Below are 20,816 nucleotides of genomic sequence, written 5' to 3' on the forward strand. Positions count from 1 at the left end.
GGAGGTTTGTCTTTCATCCGTGATGGACGCAGGCTGTCTAGAGAGCAGGAACGCGTGTTTCTGGTAACAGCAGATCAGCAAGACATCTGAGGTGGATAGAACCATAGTGCTGGGGCAAGGGCAAGGTCGGAAGTCACATGACCCTGAGTTCGAATCTCAGCCCTTGCCGTGGCTACCTTAACAAATGATCATGAATTTAGAGGCATCAAACAGCAGAACGACATTCTATCCAGAATTGAGGTGTGTGTGCCAGGAGTGCTCCCTTAGTGCTCCCAGGGGAGAGCAGGCAGTTAGTCTCCTTTAGCTCCAAACACTAGGCAAATCCCTGAACCTCCTGCCAGGGCTGTATCACATCTGCTCTGTCTCCATCTTCACATGCGTTGTCTCTCCAAGGACCTTCACTACGGACCCACGTAGAGACCTAGGCCTGAATTTGCCTCTCTAAGAGTTTTCCTGAAAGCCACCCTAGCAGGTCCAACATCCACCCATCTCTTAACACCCCAGATTCACCCACAAGTGAAAGACCCCTACTTAGCAGCATTAAGTTAGCAGCAGCAATAACGCTATTTTACAAGGCTTGAATTTTTGAGCAATATAACTGAAAGCTAGGACAGGGGAGTTCAATTTAGAGATAAGGGCGCTGGCCAGCTTAGGGGCAGGGGCGTTGAGCTAGGCAAGATATCTATGGTCAACCATCTGGACTGCCAGCAGGGTACTTGGGGTCCAGAAGAAGAGTTGTACCCTAGATGGGCCGAGTCAGCATGCATATCTGATTTCTTGGAAACCACAGAACTGTACTCAGTTTGAACCCGAGCCTTATTCAAATTGCCCAATCAGAACCCTGTAACCATGCCTCTCGCTTCTGTTCCCGCGCTTCTGCTTCCCTACCCTATAAAAAACCCACTGTTCCAACCTGAAGGGGCGCAAGTCCTCCGAAAGACTTGTTGCCCGCAGGTACCTGTGTTAACTCAATAAACCTCTTGCTGTTGCAGCCGTACGAGTGGCCTCGCTGTTCTTTGGGAGGGTCTCCCCAGACTGAAAGGCAGCCCACCTTGGGGGTCTTTCACAAGTACCTTTCTTCCAAACATGGGGTGGTCACAGTTTCTGAGGCTTTCCTGTGGATTTCTTTGGGGCGATGTCCTGTCTCCTTGCTCTATGACTTTGGGTCAGTGAGATCACGCCTCTGAACGTCAGGTGTCACCTAAAGAACAAAAACAGAGAGTTTCCACGTGGTTCTGGATATGACCTGAGCATGGCCTGCTCCTGGCACCTGCTGACTGACCGTGGCTTCTGTTTCACGGACATCAGTAACTCAGTGTAGAACGAGTGACTGTCCTAAAGGAACCCTGTATCTTGTGCCCCTCAGGTACCTGAAGTACACACTGGACCAGCATGTGGAGAATGACTATACCATTGTCTACTTTCACTACGGCCTCAGCAGCCAGAACAAACCATCCCTGGGCTGGCTCCAGAATGCCTACAAGGAGTTTGACCGCAAGTGCGTACAAGGCACCTTTGAGGGGGAAGGGGACACAGAGTGGGCTGCACACGAGACTGAATGGTGGAAGGGTCATGGGCTCTGCAGTGGGCCAGACAGATGCTAGTGTCTCATTTCGTCATGGAGAGAGCCCATCTGGGAGAAGGCTACAGAATCGCAATATTTCTGGCCTGTTACCAGAGGCAGAAGTGTATAATGTAGCTGGGAGGTTGGCATCTGAGCCAATGGTGGTGATTTATGTTTGTTTTTCGAAACAGCTTCTCACTGGATAGCCCTGCCGCCTGGAATGCTCTATGTAGACTAAGCCTCTGTGTCCCTAGTGCTGGAATTAAAGGAATGTGCCAGCCACCATGCCTAGCAGGCCCGTGGTTTTGGAATGGTGACGTCTGCAGATAGAGGCTGGAGGCCACCCAATGTCCAGTGTGAACAGACATTCACACTCACGCTGAAGGGCAAGAGACAGTATAACTGTGCACCAGCAGGGATGAAGTCCTTGCCGACTGCCCGTTTCCTGCTCTTTTAACCTGGGTCAGTAGCGCCAGACAGGGGTGGATGGAAGATATGGCTGTGGTCTTCAGACTGGGGGAGCTGAACTCTAGTGTTTTCTATCCCACTCTCAGCTGGATGTGGGGCATGCTTGTAATCCCAGCCCTCTAGGACCAGAGTTCAAGGTCGTCCTGGGCTATGTGAGTTTGAGGCCCGGTTGGGCTACATTTGACCATGTTTCAAGAATAAGACCCAAACAAAACAAACCGGTCAAGATTTTCCCACTCTCTAGGAAAAGGTAGCGGGGGCAGGGATAGATAGGATTGTCTATGTTGGCTCCATAGAGACAAAACAAGGGGCACCAAAACTATACAACAAAGTGATTTGTGGAGGGTAGCGAGCCCTCTGTCCTGCAACTGTGACTCCAGCTCTGATTTGTGCTGGCAGAGACTTCACGTCACCTCTGTTATACCCTAGAGGAATCCCACCTGTTTCCCCTCTGGGTATCACCCTCAGGCCAGGCCACACCTGCTACCTGTTCTTTCCTTACACAGCCTGATTCCAGGGCCACTTGTCCTGTTCAAGGCTTCTAGTAAGAGCGGCTGCCTCGTTAGTGGGTGTGGGGTAGCTCCAGCCTCCCCTTCCTTGCAGCCAGAGGTTTTGAGACAGGATCCAAGAGAGGCTCTTGGCTGATCCCCTGAGGCCATGCGGCTGTAGCGCCAAATCTTTGTGCTGCCTTCACTCCGTCTCAGCGTCTCAGCGCAGAGGGGCTGGGTGGGGATGCAGCATCGGTTTGCACTGACGGGTAGGATGTGCCCCCTCCTCTCCTCTCGCTTACATCAACAGGACACGCAACTTGTGTCATTTAGCGGGGCACGTGTAAAAAAAATGTCAGTGGAAGGAAAATGACAGAACAGACTCCCTTAGACCTCGAAACGACAAGAGCAGATTTGCTGGTCTGAGAGGCTGGTGTCCTCAGGTCTATGGCTTAGTCTCCAAGGGACAGGAGACTGCACTGTAAAGAATCTGAGAATCACTTGTTTTTATTTTGTTTTGTTTTGAGACAGGGTTTCTCGAAAATCAGTTTTTGTAGAGAGTCAGGGGTGAAGGCTGACTTTTCAAGTCCCAGAAATTGTGAGTTTTGTTTTTTTTTTTCCCTGATAAGCTGTTTCTCGAAACTGTGAGGTAGATCAGTTGGATTGCCTGTTTTTGTGACCTTCTCACCCTCCCGGAAGCAGGGAAAGATGAGTCAAGTGACCTGTTTCTGTGACCTCTGAGTTCCAGGGCACATAGGGGGGTGAAGCACATTCTGGAATTCTACTACAACAGATTTCTTGAAGCCTGTCTCCTGACCGCAGTTTGGAGTGAAGACTTCCTTTTAGGATTTATTGCTCACGCGACACACACCGATTTGCCTTCACTGCTGCGCCTCAGCCTAAGGGTCCCAACTCACCCTTCAGTCTTTCCAGGCTTCCTTCCCCCTTTGACCTCAGCCCTGGAACCTGGCATTCCTCCCAGGACGCCGCCTCCTTTCTGAGGTCTGTGTATTTAGAGGCCCTGTTGCCTTTGCTCCTTTGGGTTGTCACATTGCTGGTCAGCCTCAGGAGCTGACAGTGTGGGTTCACGGGGGTCCTGCACCTACTCCTCTGCGCGCTCTCTCCAGCTCCCATCTTACCTCTCCCTGGTCCAGCCTCTCTTCAAGCCTGGCTCCCTCACCTCCAGATGTCCTTACCCACTCTGTTCTGGTATCCCATACCAGGCCACCTCAGCCCTCTGCTTAGATACTTTCTTTGTCTGAACTTTGATCCCTGCTCCAAATGGCCTAAGTCACACTCACCCCCAACCTCTCAGCCAGTCCCGGCTTCCTGAGGTGTTGTTGTTTAACAACCCCTCATAATGATCTCTGGAGTAAATCCTCCCCCGCCCACCATGACCTTATGCACACTACCCGCAAGATGTCACTGTTGGCGAGCCCTGTGGGCAGGTTTAATTCTGAACGCTGCAGCCAGGTCATCCTTGGTTAAGACTATGCTCCATGCCCTCCACCCAGCATCTGCGAGAGCATTCATGGCCACAGGCTCTACTCCACACACATCACCTCATACACAGGCCGGGTTAACTATGCAGTGGGTGGGCCCGGGCCGAGGGATCAGTGTTCTGAATTTAAATACCTTCTACGGTGTGTGTGTGTGTGTGTGTGTGTGTGTGTGTACATGTGTGCATTGTGCAAGCCAGAGGTTAACCTCAGCCGTCATTCTTTCTTAGGCACCATCCACTCCGGTTGTTGAGATGGGGTCTCTCATTGTCTTAGAACTTTCCTTGTAGCTGGGCTGGCTGCTAGGATTTTCCTGCCTCTGCCTCCTCAGCACTGAGATTACAAGCACCTGCCACCACCTGCCTAACTTTTCTTACATGGGTTCTGGGGTTCCCAGGCACTTGACCAACTGAACCAACCATCTCTCCAGGCCCTTCTTCTTCCGGTCTCTGATTTTGTTTTGCTTTTGAGACAGCCTCACTGTGTAGCCCTGGATGGCCTGGAACTCTCTACACAGACCAAGCTGGCCTCAAACTCACAGAGCTCCACCTGCCTCTGCCTCTCAAGTGCTGGAATTAGAGGCATGCACCCCCCCACACACACACACAGTTCTTTCTGGGTTTTAATCCACATCCTTTAGCTGAGCCTGTTGAGGAATGGAGTTTTTGAGGTTTGGGCCTGCTGTGCAGGTACTCAGTGTGGAATGTGCTGGAGTTGGGGGCACTGACATCACCTCACCTTTTCCTCCTCAGGTACAAGAAGAACCTGAAGGCGCTCTATGTTGTGCACCCCACCAACTTCATCAAAGCCTTGTGGAACATCTTCAAGCCCCTCATCAGGTGAGCTTGCGCCCGGTAGACTCTCAGGCCACCATCTCTGAGTCACACCTCTAAGGAGGGCTCCATGCAGGTCTGTCTCTGAGGCATACATGGGTTCTCCTGGGGTCACATGACTACCCAGGCCATGCACTGGGACTCTCTGAGGTTGTGGACAGGAACACTGGCCCATGACATTGATGTCACACTTAATGATGACATTAAATATCCCATGACCCGAATGCCCATATTTTGCATCTATATCTTGGTCCCCAAGATCACCGTCAAGTTCACAAAGCCCAGGAAGGGCTCCAGTGTACCCAGCAGGGTAACTGTGTAGATGTAGAGCCTGGGACACAGGCACAGGGCTTCCATCTTGTGTCTTTGGGACATGATCTGGGATAGCCTGTCCCCTGCAGCAGGTGAGGAATCTTGGCTGTGTTCTGTGCCCAGATGTTTTCTTAGGGTTCCATGCCCAGATGTTTTCTTAGGGTTGGTCCTGTAGGTGCGGACACTCCACAACTGCCCTCCGTGACTCTGTCTCCATTAGCTCTGGGTATGACTGGCCTCAGCCACTCCCTCTGAGTACAGACAGACCACCCAGTGAGGTTCTGCCTCAACTGTCAGCTGGTACGAACTCTGTGTTATGGCTCACGGCTATGTTCCAGGCTTCCCGTCTGGAGCAGGTGAAGGCACAGACTTTCCTGGAAGCTCAGGATAGGTGCCCCAAGCCCACGGGCTAGCTTTTTACTGCCTGTACCTGGGCAAACAGCCCAGAAATTTGGAAACTTCTGTTAGCTCTTTCCAGGATGTCTGGACTCTTTCTCACTGGACAATGATTTCTCTGGGCAGTATTAGGAAGAGTTCCAGGGGATCATGAGACTTGGCTCTGACAGGGCTCCATGGGCACCTTCTCCATTTAGCCGCAAGCATCAGGCACAAGCTGCACTCAGTAGCATGGTGAGTGGGTGAGCTTCATTCATGAGGGCTCAGTATTTGCATGGGGCAGGTTGGGACATTCAGGTGAGGTAGCACATCCAGAATGGAGGTGACAGTGTCCTTCCTGGTCAGTCAGGAGGATTCAGGAAGGTTTTTAGAAGGAGCATTTTAGTGCAGGGAGGGCACACACATGAGGGATTGTCACCCTTTGCTGGACACAGCCCTCAAAATCCTTTGCTGCCTCCTCCTCCTCCATGATGTCCTCGTCACCTCCTTCCACCTCTTCTCCCTACAGTGACGCAGAGGCCTGTTACTAATAACGCACTTCACTCTCTCAAGCCCACGGCCACACAGGAGGTTCACGTTGTGCCTCATGTATAGGAGAGAGAGCAGGACAGAGACAGAGACAGTCGGGCATTGCATCCACTCTCTATGTTCCCGTTTCTCCTCTAACTTCAGCACGGCAGCCCAACCCACCGACTACATGGAAATCTCTATTTCTCCTGCCTTCCCGTCTCCTATCTGCCTCCTTGAGGCCCAAGCTGTGTATCTCACCTTGCTGTGTCCTCTAGTCTCTGTCACCACACGCAGCCTTCAGGACACGGTTGGCATCAGTCTTTACAGCCTGCAGACCCTTTTCCACTGGTCGATGTATGACCCTAGAGGTCTCTGCACTTGGGTCCCAGCATGTCAATTATGTCATGTTCCGTGGTACAGGAGCTATGTAGATGAGATTAAGGCAAGGGGATGCAAACAGAAGACAACTCGGGATGTTCCCCTGAGCTCCGGGGGTTCTCTGGGCTCCTTAACGGACAGCCTTTCCCAGCAATGTCGGGAAAGAAGTTCAAAGATGCTGCACTGCTGGCTTTGAAGATAGACGCAGGCATCCCCCAACAAGGGACACAGGCACCTCTAGGAACTGCAAGAATCAAGGGGCTGCAGCCTCGTCCCCTGCTGGACTTCCATACTGACTGGACCTGTTGGGGGTACACTGGAGCCTTTTTAAGCTGCTTCATTTGCGCTGGGTCCCTGAAAGCTGCCTGTGGACCACCCACCTATATGTGAGGGCTCCAGGGCCCACTACTACATGCTATAGAATGTCTGCCTGCACTTATGTGTGCGTGTGCACACACATGCTTATGTCACGCATTCTCACTCCCATGTGCATGCTCATTTGTGCACACACAAATGCACACACGTACACACACGTACACACACATACACATACACACATCATCATCATCACCAATGGCTTCTGGGTAGAGCTGCAGCACTTCCGACCTCAAGCCTCATCCCTCACTTCCAGCTGACCTGCAGCTCAACCTTCCTCTCCACAGCCCTGGTATTCTACGGAATGTGGTATGCACCACCCTGCCTGATTTTTTTCTAGAATGGTTTAAGCTATCCTTTTGGGGTTGAATCATCTATTCACCTTACGTAACACACCAAAACCATCTTACGTTGTCAGCCATGACTTCTCTACTTCGAAATAGGGGAGGTAAGTGCCTGAAGAGGTGACACAGCTTCCCCAGGTCACACAGCCAGTAAAGGACTCAGGACTGGGATCCAACAACAGAGGGAAGCCGTAACACAGGAAGAGGGGTGGACCCACACAGGCTCAAGCTGGATCCTGAGAGTCATCCTGACTCAGTCTCTCCTGGAAGCTGAAGTCTCTCATGGGAACCTGTCCCATGCCTGTGCTGGGGTTCCTGACCGAGCTGCCCAAGGCCCTTCGCCCAGTGTGGAAGGCCAGATGGGTCATGTCTACTTGCCCAGTGGGTGACTCCCTCGCAGGAGTCATTGGGCACCTGCACAGAGAAAGGTGGTGTGCGGCCCCCGAGTGGGCAGGAGTGGCATGGGAAGACCCCACAGTGCTGAAGCAGACATCACTGTCTGGACAATTCCACAAGATAGCCAAGCTCAGTGGCTCCTCTTGTCCACACAGCAAGCATTTATAACATTTCATACCCCAGAGGAACCTGTAATGTCCTCGGAGCAGAGGCCAGGCTGTCCCTGAGTTGTCTGCTATCTGGATGCACAGGTCAGGACATCCCACAAGGCCTGCCCCAATCCCTTCCCCAGGGTCTAGAGCCTGCTCTCTTCTGCAGTACGGGTTCCCTGATAGCACCCTTGCAGTCTGGGAAACTAACTACCTTGTTTGTGACTGAAATCTGGCCTCCAGGTCCAATCCATTCTTGACCACGAGAGGGAGCCAGTGCACAGGCCTTGGCCTCCCTTGGGGTGTGGGAACTGGTTTAAGCTAGAGTTGGCACAGGACCCAGAATTGTACTCTGCTCACAAGGGTGCACCATCTATCACAATCCCTGAGGTCTTGTTTTGTTTGGGCAGTGGAAAGTTGGAGAACCTTTTAAAAAAAATTTTATTTATTTATTTTTAAAAACTACCTTTTCTCATTTCACATGCCAATCCCAGTTCCCACTCCCTCCTCTCCTCCCATCTCCTCTACCTACCCTCCCTACCCGACCCCATCCACTCCTCAGAGAGGGTAAGGCACATTGCTTTGGCCCTCCCTACTATATCTCGGTTGAGCAAGGTATCCATCCTCTGGGCACGCCTGTGAGGGATTATCTTATAACTGATGTGGATAACCTGCCCCCTGGATGACCATTCCCTGGGCAGGGGATCCTGGGAGAGGAGGAACTGGCAGTACCACGCGTGCATGTGTACATTCTCTTCTGGCCCGGACCTGCTGTGAGCGGCTGCTCCAGCTCCTGCTGCATTGACTTCACTGCCGCGATGGGCTGGACCTTGAACTTTGAGCTAACAGAAACCTCCCCTTTAGCTGCTTCTGAGTATTTATCACATGACAGGGAAAGAAACTAAGACGTGTCCATCCACTCCACACAGGAAGGGTCTCCTGTGCTGTCTGCTCTGTGTAAATTCTCAGCCAGTTCAAACTGGAGACCCATAATCATTTTATACAGGCGAGGCTCCAATACCTTTGGCCCCTCCTGGGTCTGTGCGGCACCCCAACCCCTGCAGCCCTTTCTCCTTCACCTCATTATTTTATTGTTTTTCTTTCCTTAGTCACAAGTTTGGGAAAAAGGTCACCTACTGCAGCAGCCTGCGTGAGCTCCGAGAGCACCTTCAGTGCGACCAACTGCTCATCCCCCCAGAAGTAGTACGGTGAGTGCCTCGCCGTCCCCAGGCGCGGCTCTGGGGTCTACTATCCACGCACATGCGCAGGAGACCAAGCCGTGAGGGGTGCATGTGGGTGGGAGGCTCTTCTCACTGCCGGTGCAAAACTGATTAAAAACACGTCGAGGCACAGGTTTGCAGTTCTGCTTCTGAGCCGGATATGAAAGGGATTCCCTGATGAGCCGGTGAGCCGTGTATAGAATGAAATGAACCAGGGGTGGCAAGCGTAGGGACTCCGGAAGACAGCTAGTGCTGAAAGTCTCACTTGAGTGTCTGTGGCAAGCAGGGTTTCAATGATAGAGCAGACCCGGCTTCAGGCCTGTGCCAGCTCCAGCGGGGCTCCTGAGCTCGGTCTGGCTTCACTTCTCTCCCAGGGTGCAGCACCCTGCCCAGGATGTCTGAACTTAGACAGGAGACTTAGGATATGTGGGTTTCCCTTTAATATCGCTCAAAACCTGATCTACACATGGCACTTGGAGATGGCTTCCATGGCCAAACGGCTGTCCCCTTGTGAGGTGACACTCTCCTGTTGTGTCCACAGGTATGATGAGAAGCTGCAAAACCTGCACAAAGGCCAGTTGCCCCCTCCCACCAAGACTCCGCCCCCTCGGCCACCTCTGCCCACCCAGCAGTTTGGAGTCAGCCTACAATAGTAAGTGGTGGAGGGTGGAGGCTGCTCTGCTTCCTTGAACACTAGCCCCCTCTGTGTCCTGGGAGGTCGCCCCAGCCTCTGCCCGCAGTGGCTAAGCTTAACTCTCCAGGATGGATTGAGCCAAGTGCCCACTGAAGCTGACTGCCCACTGCTCTGTGTGGGTAGGCAGAAGACGAGAGCTTTCTGGTCGCCCTTCAGTTCTGGTTCCCTGCCCTTCAGGCCTCTGGCTAGGACCCCTCCTCTCACTTCCCAGGTGAGATGTGCTCCTGGACTTTGACTCTTAGTGAGTCTGCCATCTTACCTTACCTGTTTACCAGGCCAGCTTCATTCCCATTCACCTGGGGCCCCTCCTCCAGAAGCTTTCCCTGGTGCCCAACCACACAGGTATCTTAGCCTAGCTCCAATCCAGGTTCCTATATGCCTCACCCTCTGGGTTGGAAGTTTGTCCCTCTTTGGGTCTCCTGTCCTGTTAGTAGACCTGGCCAATGAAAACCTAAGGCAATTTTTTAAAAAAAAATGTATTTATTTATTGTATATTGGGGTTTTGCCTGTATGTATGTCTGTGAAGGTGTCAGATCCCCTGGAACTGGAGTTACAGACAGTTGTGAGCTGCCATGTGGGTGCTGGGAATTGAACCCAGGTCCTTTGGAAAAGCAGCCAGTGCTCTTAACCGCTGAGCCATCTCTTTAGCCCCTCCAGGTGATCAGATCACCCACACTGTGCTCTCAGGAAGAACTGGGCCTGACTACAGGTGCCTGAGACCTGCTGGGTGTTTCACTTCATCAATCGCTTTGTGTCAGAAACTTGCATGAGATTTGTTTTTTTACTTAAAACTGGCTGTCTTTAAGGTCCATGAAGACTTGGGAACGTGGGAAGAGTTGAAAAGAAGTCTGGTGGGGTTTAAATTTGCCCCTACCCTTCCTGAATCATCAGGATAGAGTTCCTCATGTCCTCCTATGGGCTCTGGGGTAAGACCCATCTGCATGCTCTCCTGGCCTATGATGCAGAGGGCATGTGTGGAAGGCAAAGTATGCCCAGTGCATGTCACATCCTAACCCCTAGAACTAGTGGCTGTACATGGCTTCTGAGAAGGACTTTACAGATGTGATTAAAGACTTGAGATGGGGGCTCTCTGGGCCACCTTGGTGAGCCTAGGGCAGCCCTTGGGTTCTATAAGCAAGAGGCTATGGAAAAGCAGAGTATGTCCCTGGAGACTCCAGGTACCAGCCCCACACCTATTCTAGACTTGAACTGTAAGGCAATTCAGAGGGTCGTTTTAAGCTAATTAGTCCTCACAGCCACTGGGAAGCAGTAGGCGGTGGTGGGGCGGCTGTCAACGTGGTTCTATACCTGTCAGCAAGGATGAAGCAGTGTTCTCTGAGCAAGGCAGAGGAGCCAGTGGTGACCCTAGTGGACGGAGGAGGGCGAGCCTGCAGGGGAGAAGGGGAGCATCTTGGGGTATTATCAAGGGGATTGTGACTCCCTATGTGTGTGTCCCTGATCACTTTGTCCCATGGGGCTTTCTGCCATCATGGCACAATCTGCTGAACCCACTCCGGGTTGAATGAGTGCAGGGCTATATCCTGTATGAATAGCATCTGTGACTGCTCCTACTGGACTGCACAGTGCCTCCCCACGCAGACACACGCTCTCAGAGAGAAAATGGTGAAATAGTTGGCCCTCAAACTGGAGCACAGACTCACCACTGAAGAGTGCTTTCCTGTTTATGGATTGTGAATGCATGCTGCTCTGGCTCCCTGGTGGTCCACACATTTTAGACGCCCCTGGCGGCCACCCCAATGGCAGGGCAGGGCAGGTACTTGCAGCAAACATGAGTCCCTCTAGGTGTCGCTAGTGAGAGCGTGTCCCTGGGAGACCCAGGCTATCTAGTAACAGTTTTCACAATGTTTCTGGGGCCTCTCTGTGCCCATCCTTCCTCCATGGTTCTGCTGCTGCTGTCCCCAGTGGCTCTGCCACTCAGAGTTTCTTAGTGTAGAGTTCCTTAATGTAGTGTAAAGGCTCCAGCAGGGCCACCTCTGTCTCCTCATCTACAAAAACAAAAACAAAAAATGGGGCCTGGAGCGCTTGCCCCATTGCCAGAGCACACTGTACTTCACCATATACCACTGTGGGCTGTGTGCTTGTGATCCCAACACTGTGGAGGCAAAGACATACCTGGTGTTCACTGACCAGCTGGCCCAGTCTAATTGGCGTGTATAGTGAAGAATGACACCCCAGGTTGTCCTTAGCTGCACCTCACACTCACTCATAAGCACACACGTGCACACGCAACCGCTGGGAAAAAAAACAAGAATAATGGACAGGTTTGTGCAATGTGCGTCTGAGCAATGTGCACAGGAAACTGCTGGTGGCTGTCATCGACCTCTCAGCTCTACTGTGTGACTGACTTCCTGGGGGAAGACTTGGTTTGTGTTTTGTTGCCTGTGTGTGGGGGGGTGTTTTGCCCGTAAGCATGTGTTTGCACACCATGTATGTGTGTTTTGCCTGTGTGTGTGCACCATGTATGTGCCTGGTCTCCATGGAGACCAGCAGAGTGCATCGGTTCCCCTGGAACCAGGGTTACAGATGGTTGTGGATGGCAGGCGGATGATGGGAACCAAACCTGGGTGCTCTAGAAGAGTGGGCGGTGCCCATAGCTGCTGAGCCGTCCCTCCACCTCTGGAGGAGGCCATTTTTGTTCAGATGGGAGAGATTGACAGACTAAAGGGGAGGTTCTGTCCAAGTCTAGTCTGCAGACCAAAGAGTCGATGGGATCACTCATGGGAGCATAGGTGACTCATGCGACTGCATCCTTGAGAAGCCCTACAGCCAGCATGGGTGATGGCCCAGGCCACATCCCTGGAGCGCCTGGGGATTTTGTAGAAATCTCCAAGAATGTCCCCTTCCCAGCTTTGTTCACTGTTTACACAACCTTATACAAGCCACAGAAACTTGTAAGTTTCTGGTGAATGTCACGAGCCTTGGGAACCTTCCTCCTTCCCACTTCCTCCCCTTTCCAGGAGGGGGTGTTTCATTCCTAAGCAAACAGCTACACAATCAGGTCACCAGGGACACCTTTGGTCTTGCGACCTGAGCACGTGCAGGGTGTTCCCACATAGAGTCAGTGCATAGGACACTGCTGGGACTGTCACACTGCTAGCTACTCCTGTCCCAGGGCCAGTTACTGCTCTTGACAATCAGTCCATCAGATAGACAGAGCTGGGGTGCAGCTTGGTGGTGGAGCACTTGCCTAGTCTGTGATACCACCGCGATCCACGCCAACACCAAACAGAAAAGCCCACTTCGTTATCTCTTTAGGGAACAGCGAGCAGCGTCAGATGCCTTTGAATACATTCCATGCACGCCACTTTAAGAGATAATCTGTGTGATTGCTCCTTTAAATTAATATTTTATGTTGTCTCATTGCCAATGACTATAATAAAATGGCAATAAACGTATTAAATAAAGCACCAGATATCTAATTTGTTTGGACTGCGAATGAATGGAAGACATTAAAATTCATAACCAAAGCCTATTCGCCAATGTTAATTTGCTGATTTAAGTTCACAACAGAAAGCCACACTTGGAACGAGCCGCTTAAGCCAACAGAGGAAGGCAGAGTCGGGAAGTCAGAGGTCTCAATCAGGCTGAGCCAGGGCTCAGAGTGGCTTGTCTAGCATGTACAAAGCTGTGGGCTCCATCCCCAACACTGCAGAAACATAAAGGCTGGCTTGTCATCCCCGAGGAGAGAGATGTGAGTTCCCTCTGGGTAGCCATGAGTCTGGGAAAGAGGGCAAGTCCAGAGATGAACCTTTGCTCTCCTTGTAACTGTGGGCCTTGCCACACAGCATGCCGAATATGGTCCCTTCGCTATCCCCTCCACCAGAAAGCCTTCCCTGATGGTCTCCTACGTCCATGCTCACAGTCACAGTCAGACTTTCTTGTATCTCTCTGTGTGTCTTCTTGTCTGTACTGCTTTTTTTTTCTTTCACTCTTTTGTCCTCTGGCAAACTCCTACTCATTCCTCAAAACCTCCACCTTGAAGTAGCCCCCGGGAAGCCTCCAGTCCCCAGGGTTCTCCACAGTATATTCTGGGTTGAGTTACAGCATTGTGTTGTCCTTCCAAATGTTTGGACTCTCGTGTCTGTTTGTGGGGCCTGAGCTTGTGTCTCTCCCTGGACACTCCTTGATGTTATATTTTCTCAGAAAGGGGAATCCAAGGGCCTTCTGCTGGCCATGCCTGCCATCAAGGTCTGGAATAAGCCAGTACTCTTTTCCTCCTCAGCCTCAAAGACAAAAATCAAGGTGAACTCATCCCCCCTGTGCTGCGGTGGACAGTGACGTACCTGAGGGAGAAAGGTAAGGAGCTAGCTCTGGCCTTGTCACTCAACAGTGCCTTTCTAGAAGGGCTTTGTTTCAGATCCGGAACACCCTACAAGATGCTGGAGCTGAGACCTGAGCAAGCATTAGATGCACAGTGGCCCCAGGTGTGGCCTTAAATGATCTGACTTTAAATACCTGTGTGTATATGTGTGCATGTGTGTGTGTGTGTGTGTGTGTGCACGCGCACACACGCACACGTGTGTCTCTGTGTGTCTTTTGTGTGCTTGCTGCATGACCTTGAGCCAGCTGCTTACCTTATCTGGGCCACCATCCCCTGGTCTGTCCAGCAGGGTTAATACCAATACCTGACTCACAGAGTTTTGGGTGTGTGCATTCTTGTGAGCAGCAGGTTCACTGACTGGGCTGAGCCTGGGTCTGCAGGCTCCATGGCCCATGGGTGGGTATGCCCTTTGACTTGGAAGGCTTGGGCATCACAGCTTTCTGAGATCATGGCTTGAAGGCAGAAAGAAGCATTGCATGTACAGCGAGGCCACCTTGGGTATGTGTGCATCACTGTGGGTCTGTGGAAAGGCTAGGAAGGAGATGCAGGAGAGGCCAGAAGGACTTTAGCCTCCAGGCTGCTGCCTAGTGTTCTCGTGTGTTCTAGGGTGCTGTTCCCCATGTAGAGCAGGCTTAGGCCTGACTTTCTCTCCTGGTTGGGAAGCCAGCCGAAGCCTGGTGATGTTGAAACTGGTGGTGAAGAATCAGGATCACAAGCTGCTAGGCGGCAGCGGTGACTGGAGCTCAGGCCTGTGTGTTTCTGCACTCCTTTCTCTTAGGGAGAGAGATTTAGGTGGGACATCGGGTGACTGGAAAACCTGACCTGTAGCCATGGAAGGTTGATGCCGCAGACAGGGGATTCGCAGAATCTCAGGCAGCCCAGAGTTCTGGGAACTGAGGTGTCCAATCTCTTCTTCCTGCAGGGCTGCGCACAGAGGGTCTGTTCCGGAGATCGGCCAGTGCCCAGACTGTCCGCCAGGTGCAGCGACTGTACGATCAAGGTGATGCCCCAGACCCCTCCCTCCTGCCTGATTCTCGACTGCCACTCCCCAGTTCTCGGTAATTCCATACCCCACCTAACCCTAGAGACAGGTCTGGGCAAGGCTGCTGCCTGGGAACTCCAACCACCATCCCATTGTAGAGCAAGGGGATCCTGTGTCCAGACACCAGTCTGCTAGGCAAGGCACTGCCCCTGTGCCTGTGTACCTTCTCCACTGACACCACGTGGTCACATGGTTTGAACTAACACTTCAAGGTAGGGAAATCAAGTTATGGCTTTCCATTCGCAGCCCCGACCCTGCAAGCAGAGAACTGGCATCTGAGCTAGGGGTACCCCCAAAATATCACTAAGCAAGTAGCTATCTTGCTCCCAGGAACACTTGCCCCCCAGCCCCGCTTTGAGCCTGCCATGTTCCTGTAATTATACATTCAGTCATCAAACACTAGGCCCGCACAGTCCCGAGCTGGGCATTAGACACCAGCCTGGACCTGTGTGGAGCCCCAGAGCCAAGGCCCTGATCTTGGAGCTTCAATCTCCATGCAGAGCCAAACCTTACCTGGAGGGAACCAATGGCTGGCCCCTTGGGCACCCTAGAAGAGGGAGGGAGGAGCAGGAAGGGGGTAGCTGGTGGGGAACAGCAACCCGTATCCAGGTGGGGACGGAGGCCTCCCTGGGACACACGGCTGTGACCTCCCCCTCCAGCTCGCAAGCCGTCGGCTGAGTGAGCTGCTCAGCCGTGCCCTCCTGTGTTCAGGGAAGCCTGTGAACTTTGATGACTATGGAGACATGCATGTCCCAGCCGTGATCCTGAAGACCTTCCTGCGTGAGCTGCCCCAGCCGCTGCTGACCTTCCAAGCTTACGAGCAGATTCTCGGGATCACCAGTATGTACCTGAGCCAACTCCGGCCTCTGTCTCGGCTGAGGCAGCGTTTGCCCAACCTTGGCCTCATTTCTGCCCCGCCCTGCGGATCAGCAGAGGGGAACTTGGGGCCACCCCTCTATTCAGTGAGGCTGTAGGCTGCTGCTGACATCGAGTGGGCCAGATTGTCCTTAGGGTTGGGGAGAGTGACCCTAGCTTGCCTGGTGGCCCTACTCAGGTGGCAACAATTCTCCTTCAAGTGAAGTATGCAGGCCCTTCCTGGGAGCCCTGTGGAAGCTTCCTGATGGCCATAGTCTCCAGAAACAAGGAGAACACTGGTTACCCAGGAGTCAGGAGAGTCATTGCCCCTGTCCAGAGCTGACTGTCACCAGTTGTGTGACCTGGGGCAGCCACGCAGCCCCTCTGCTCTCACTTCCTTCTGCATTCACTGGGGCTCTTCTGAGGATTGACAGCACAGCAAGGGGTAGGGATGCAGCTCAGGGAGCAGCCGGGATGCAGGAAGCCCCAGATCCCACGCCAGTGCCAAATAAAGTAGGCACAGTGCTGCTGTGTAGATGTAACTCCTCCCCTGGAAGGCAGAGGCAGGAAGATCAGGACCTCAAGGTCACCCTTGGCTCTGAACAAGTAAGAATATGTTCAGCTGACTGCTGTCACAGTCATTGTTATGACATTCTGCCGCTCTGCCTGCTTCCCCGGGAAGGGTAAGGGGGACCACCATAATAGCCAAGGTGGCTTGTGTTCCTCCCATGTCCTCTCTGAGGCCATCGTTCTCTGAAGAGGGGCTTGAGACAGTGTCATCCACAGTTTAGATCTGGCGGCCACTCGTTTCCCTGGAAATGGGAATGGCAAGGACACTCCTTGTCCACCATCCACTGAGATGACTAAGCAACCACAGCTCGGCTCCCTTTTTTATTAGAAAGCCTTCAGGCTTTTCATAGGCGGGAATCCTGGGTCCCGGAAGGAGTGTTCATACAGCTCCAGGGTCTCCTAGTCGCTGCACAGGCTTACCAAGGGGACAGTGGTGTGTCAGAGGCTGGGGGCTCAGGAACAGGGTTGTGCACACGTCTGTGGGTGGAGGGTCTGATGGTGTAGATTGGTTGGTAGAGCGCCTTGCTTCCATCCCTAGCACTAGATAAACCAGGAATAGTAGCATACGCCTGTAATCCTAGCATTTGGGAAATGGAGGCAGGAGGACCGGGAGTTCAAGGGTATCCTCAGCTATATGACAAGTTTGAAGCCAGCCTGGCTTTGTCTCAAAACAAAACTCAAATCGAGGGCAATGGTGGGAACTGAGGGTCTATGTATGAAAACAGTTAGATCCAGCCCCCTGTCTCCAACCCCGAATGTGGGGCTTTCCAGAAGAACAGCACAGTGTGGTGATCTGTGTACTAAGACTCATGGGAAGGAGCATTTATCCTAGAGGAGGCCAGAGAGTAAATGTTTCAGCCTTCCCAGCCACACAGCCTCCATGGCAGCTGCTGGCCCCTTCGCTGTAAGCCTCAAACAGCCCCAGGCAATGTGTCAACGCACGGCTACATTGTGTTCAAGTAAAACATTGCTGATCGCTGGCATGGTGGTACACGCCTCTCATGCCAACACTTGGGAGGTAGAGAGAACAAATAAAGCCTTTATTGACAAAGAAACACGCTGGGCCAGATGTGGGCTGCAGTCTCTGTGTTAAAATTGCTGGCCCTGGTCTAGCCTTTTCCTGTTTGCAGAGTGACACACTGCCCTGCTTGCCAGCGACCAGTCGTTTCTGAGGCAATTACATAGAGGAGGAAGGAAAGAGGCCGGCCGAAGTAGTAGGGTGTTAGAGAGTTACACAGCCAGGCTGGCCTTAGGACTGTACCGCCCAGGCCAGCAGCCTCATGCCATTGCAGGTGTGGAGAGCAGCCTGCGTGTGACCCACTGTCGCCTGATCCTGCAGAGCCTGCCGGAGCACAACTACACCGTCCTCCGCTACCTCATGGGCTTCCTGCATGAGGTAGGTGGAGTTAGCTGCCTCCCAGGATGAGGAAGCCCAGCCACAGGACTGGCCCCGGAGCCTCTCATCAGCACAGACCCACGCTGTTTTTCCCAGGTTCAAAGTCACGCCCACTCCACTCTAACCACCAAAGGATGTCACTCAAGGTCCAGCCAAGCTCTTCTGAGAAGCTTGACGGTCTGGTGCGATGCCCAGGGATGGGAGCCAGGAGGGACAGAGGGGATAGTCTGTCATATGATGTCACATTCTTGGCTTTGCGTGTATGGTATATATTCATGTACATTTCATGCCTGTATGCATGTATGAATATGTGAGAATGTACGTGCGGAGGACAAATGTCAATGTTAGAGGTCTTCCTCGGTCACTCTGTGTTTTGAGACAGACTCTTACCTAGAGCACATTAATTCAGCCTGTTATTAGCTGGCCAGTGCCATCCAGGGATAGATAGTCCTGTCTTATACTCCCATACCCCAGGGCGTGAATTGGAGGCATAGACTGCCATGCTCTTTTTTTTTTCTTTTTTTTGTGGGTGCTGGGAGTTGAACTCAGGTCCCGTGGCAAGTACTTCAGCTGCCGAGCCACCTCCCTACCTGCCCTCTACCCTACCCCACATCCACTACAAGCAATTCTGTCTCTGTTGCCTGGTGACTTTTCTCTCAAGCGAGGATGTGCTCAGATCCTCTCAGTGGAGAGCAGATTTCTTAGGCTTCCTCCTCAGGCACTGGTGTGGACTGGTCTTTGTTCTGTCGCTCCTACATAAGGGCTCAGAGGCAGGTCTTCTGTGCCCTCTGGGCTCAGTTTCCTCATCTACAAAATGGAGAGCACTGAATCCTACTTATCCAGGTGGCCACTACTGTCAGAAGGATGGGAGTGTCTCCCCCAGGTACTTGGTTTTCACCACCGTACCCACAAGTCTGAGTTCAGTTCATCAAACCATATCACAGAAGTCAGACTGTACCTGGCTGAGATCCATAGTGCTGGGTCTCCCCTCCCTGAGTCTGCAAAGTGGAAGGGGAGTTGATGGGGCATTCATGAGATCCTGGAAGTCAGAATGTGGTGGTGGTGGGGGGGGTGCAGAGGGTCATCACAGCACCAAAGCCAGAACCTTTCAGAGGGAAAAACTGAGAAACTGAGGCCTCAAGCGGGGAAGTGGCCACATAGGATTTTGATATTACCTGTGGCCCTCCATTCCAGAACTCTTTTGTTTGTTTATTATTTATTTATGTGTGTGTGTGTGTGTGCACATGTGTACATAGGCTACAGCATGCATACCACATGGTGGTTGGAAGACAATCTGCAGGGAGCAGCAGGTTCTCTCAGACAACTCTGTCGGCCCCAGGGATTGAACTCAGATTGCCAAGCTCCGCAGAAGCTATTGTTACCCACTTAGCCAGCTCACTGGCTCCATGGTTGGTTTTTGAGACAGGGTCTCTCCCTGGCCTGGACTTCACCAAGTAGGCTGGGCTAGCTGGCCAGTGAGCCCCAGGGATCCACCTGTCACTGCCTCCCCAGTGCTGGGATTACAGGCATGTACTATATTATTCGGGAGACCAAACTGGCTGGTGTGGCAAGCACTTGGCGAGACGAATTGAGCCATCTCCCCAGCTCACTCCCTCTGCCTCCAGAGCTCTTTCCACCACACTAGCCCCTCGGGGTGAAGACAAAATCATCTAGAACTCTCCCTACCACACCAGTCTTCTTTGGGGTGAGGACAGAATCTAGGCTGCTGATGCCTGGGGACTCATTTCTTGGTTTCCTCTGTGGCCTCTTTCAGGTATCTCAGGAGAGCATTTCAAACAAGATGACCAGCTCAAACCTGGCATGTGTGTTCGGGCTGAATTTGATCTGGCCATCTCAGGGGGTGGCTTCCCTGAGTGCCCTGGTGCCTCTGAACCTCTTCACGGAGTTGCTGATTGAGTACTATGACAAAGTCTTCAGCGCCCAGGAGGCCCCCAGGCAGCACACGCAGAACACTGTGGAAGTAGAACAGGCTGGTTCTGTCACCAGAGGATTCACGCCGACAGGCACGCCCCGGGCCTCACAGTACTTGCCGCGCCTCCGCGTCCCCTGACTGGCGGGGGACACCTCAAGTTGGAGATGCCGCCTTGCAGCCTGTGTTGCGTCTGTGTCCCCGTTTGTCCTATGAACTTATTGTCTGTAAGACACAGGAATTAAATGAACCCAGAACTTTTTAGTGAGAATTTTGTGGTTCTGATTGTTGGGTCCATCATGGTTCTGGCCTATGGCTGAAATGAAATACATTGTGTGAGGGTGGGTGGCTGTTTTGAACCACAGTGCAATGTGACCTAAAAGGGATGTAAATGTGTGGGCAAGGGGCCCAGAGCAGTTTCTATGTGACAGGCCATCAGACCTAGTGACTTACCCAGCTGTAGGTTGGCCACAATTCAAGGGTTCATGGGGGACTCGCACATGACCCTGCTGTGTTGGCTATCAGCTGGGGAGACTTAGCTGTCTGACCAGTTACTCCTATCCTCCAGCAGGTGGCACGGGGCACATGGTGCCTTGGGCAGAGGCACTGTAGAAAGATGGTCTTCGAGATCATGGGCAGCAATGCTTAGGGCCCTGTGGAAAAGCATGTCCACTGCCAAGCTGGTTGGCCACAGTGGGGAGAAGAGCATGGTAGGCACTCCACACAAGAAGAGCTGCCGTTGGGCAGCCAGTCTGCCAGAAGGTTCCAGATCTGGGGCCTCAGACAGACTGTCCCCTCGGGGTTGTAGAAGGGACTCTGTGCATTATCAAATGCAGTGTAGCAAAGTCACCAGCAAAAAGTTAGATATGTTATCCGTATTGCACAAGCTTAGGTCACGTGCTCACCCTGGACCAATCCCTGTGGCCAGAGGACGCAGTGAAGGGCTAGGCTTGGGTCACAGACTTCCTGCTGGGATCCAGATCATCCACAGTTAACCATTACCACAGGGAGAACTGTATGTCAGCTGCCTTCACACTCCTGCTGCAGACAGAAGG

The 20,816-nt window shown here is 52.6% G+C and overlaps 1 protein-coding gene across 4 annotated transcripts in view; it reads left to right on the plus strand.

Moving 5' to 3' along the window:
• Positions 1-20,026, plus strand: part of Arhgap8 (Rho GTPase activating protein 8) — a 41,893-nt gene extending 21,867 nt beyond the window's left edge. For all 4 annotated transcript variants that reach the window (XM_075960215.1, XM_075960216.1, XM_075960217.1 and 1 more), the window contains exons 4-12: positions 1,367-1,498; positions 4,772-4,858; positions 8,822-8,920; positions 9,474-9,584; positions 13,870-13,943; positions 14,891-14,968; positions 15,722-15,850; positions 17,728-17,831; positions 19,606-20,026. In XM_075960215.1, coding sequence (XP_075816330.1) covers positions 1,367-1,498; positions 4,772-4,858; positions 8,822-8,920; positions 9,474-9,584; positions 13,870-13,943; positions 14,891-14,968; positions 15,722-15,850; positions 17,728-17,831; positions 19,606-19,902 — 1,111 coding nt within the window. In that variant the 3' untranslated portion in view covers positions 19,903-20,026. The remainder of the gene's footprint in view (positions 1-1,366; positions 1,499-4,771; positions 4,859-8,821; positions 8,921-9,473; positions 9,585-13,869; positions 13,944-14,890; positions 14,969-15,721; positions 15,851-17,727; positions 17,832-19,605) is intronic.
• Positions 20,027-20,816: the final 790 nt, after the last annotated feature.

This window comes from Microtus pennsylvanicus, chromosome 2 (genome assembly GCF_037038515.1).
Source record: "Microtus pennsylvanicus isolate mMicPen1 chromosome 2, mMicPen1.hap1, whole genome shotgun sequence".
NCBI classification, from domain to species: domain Eukaryota; kingdom Metazoa; phylum Chordata; class Mammalia; order Rodentia; family Cricetidae; genus Microtus; species Microtus pennsylvanicus.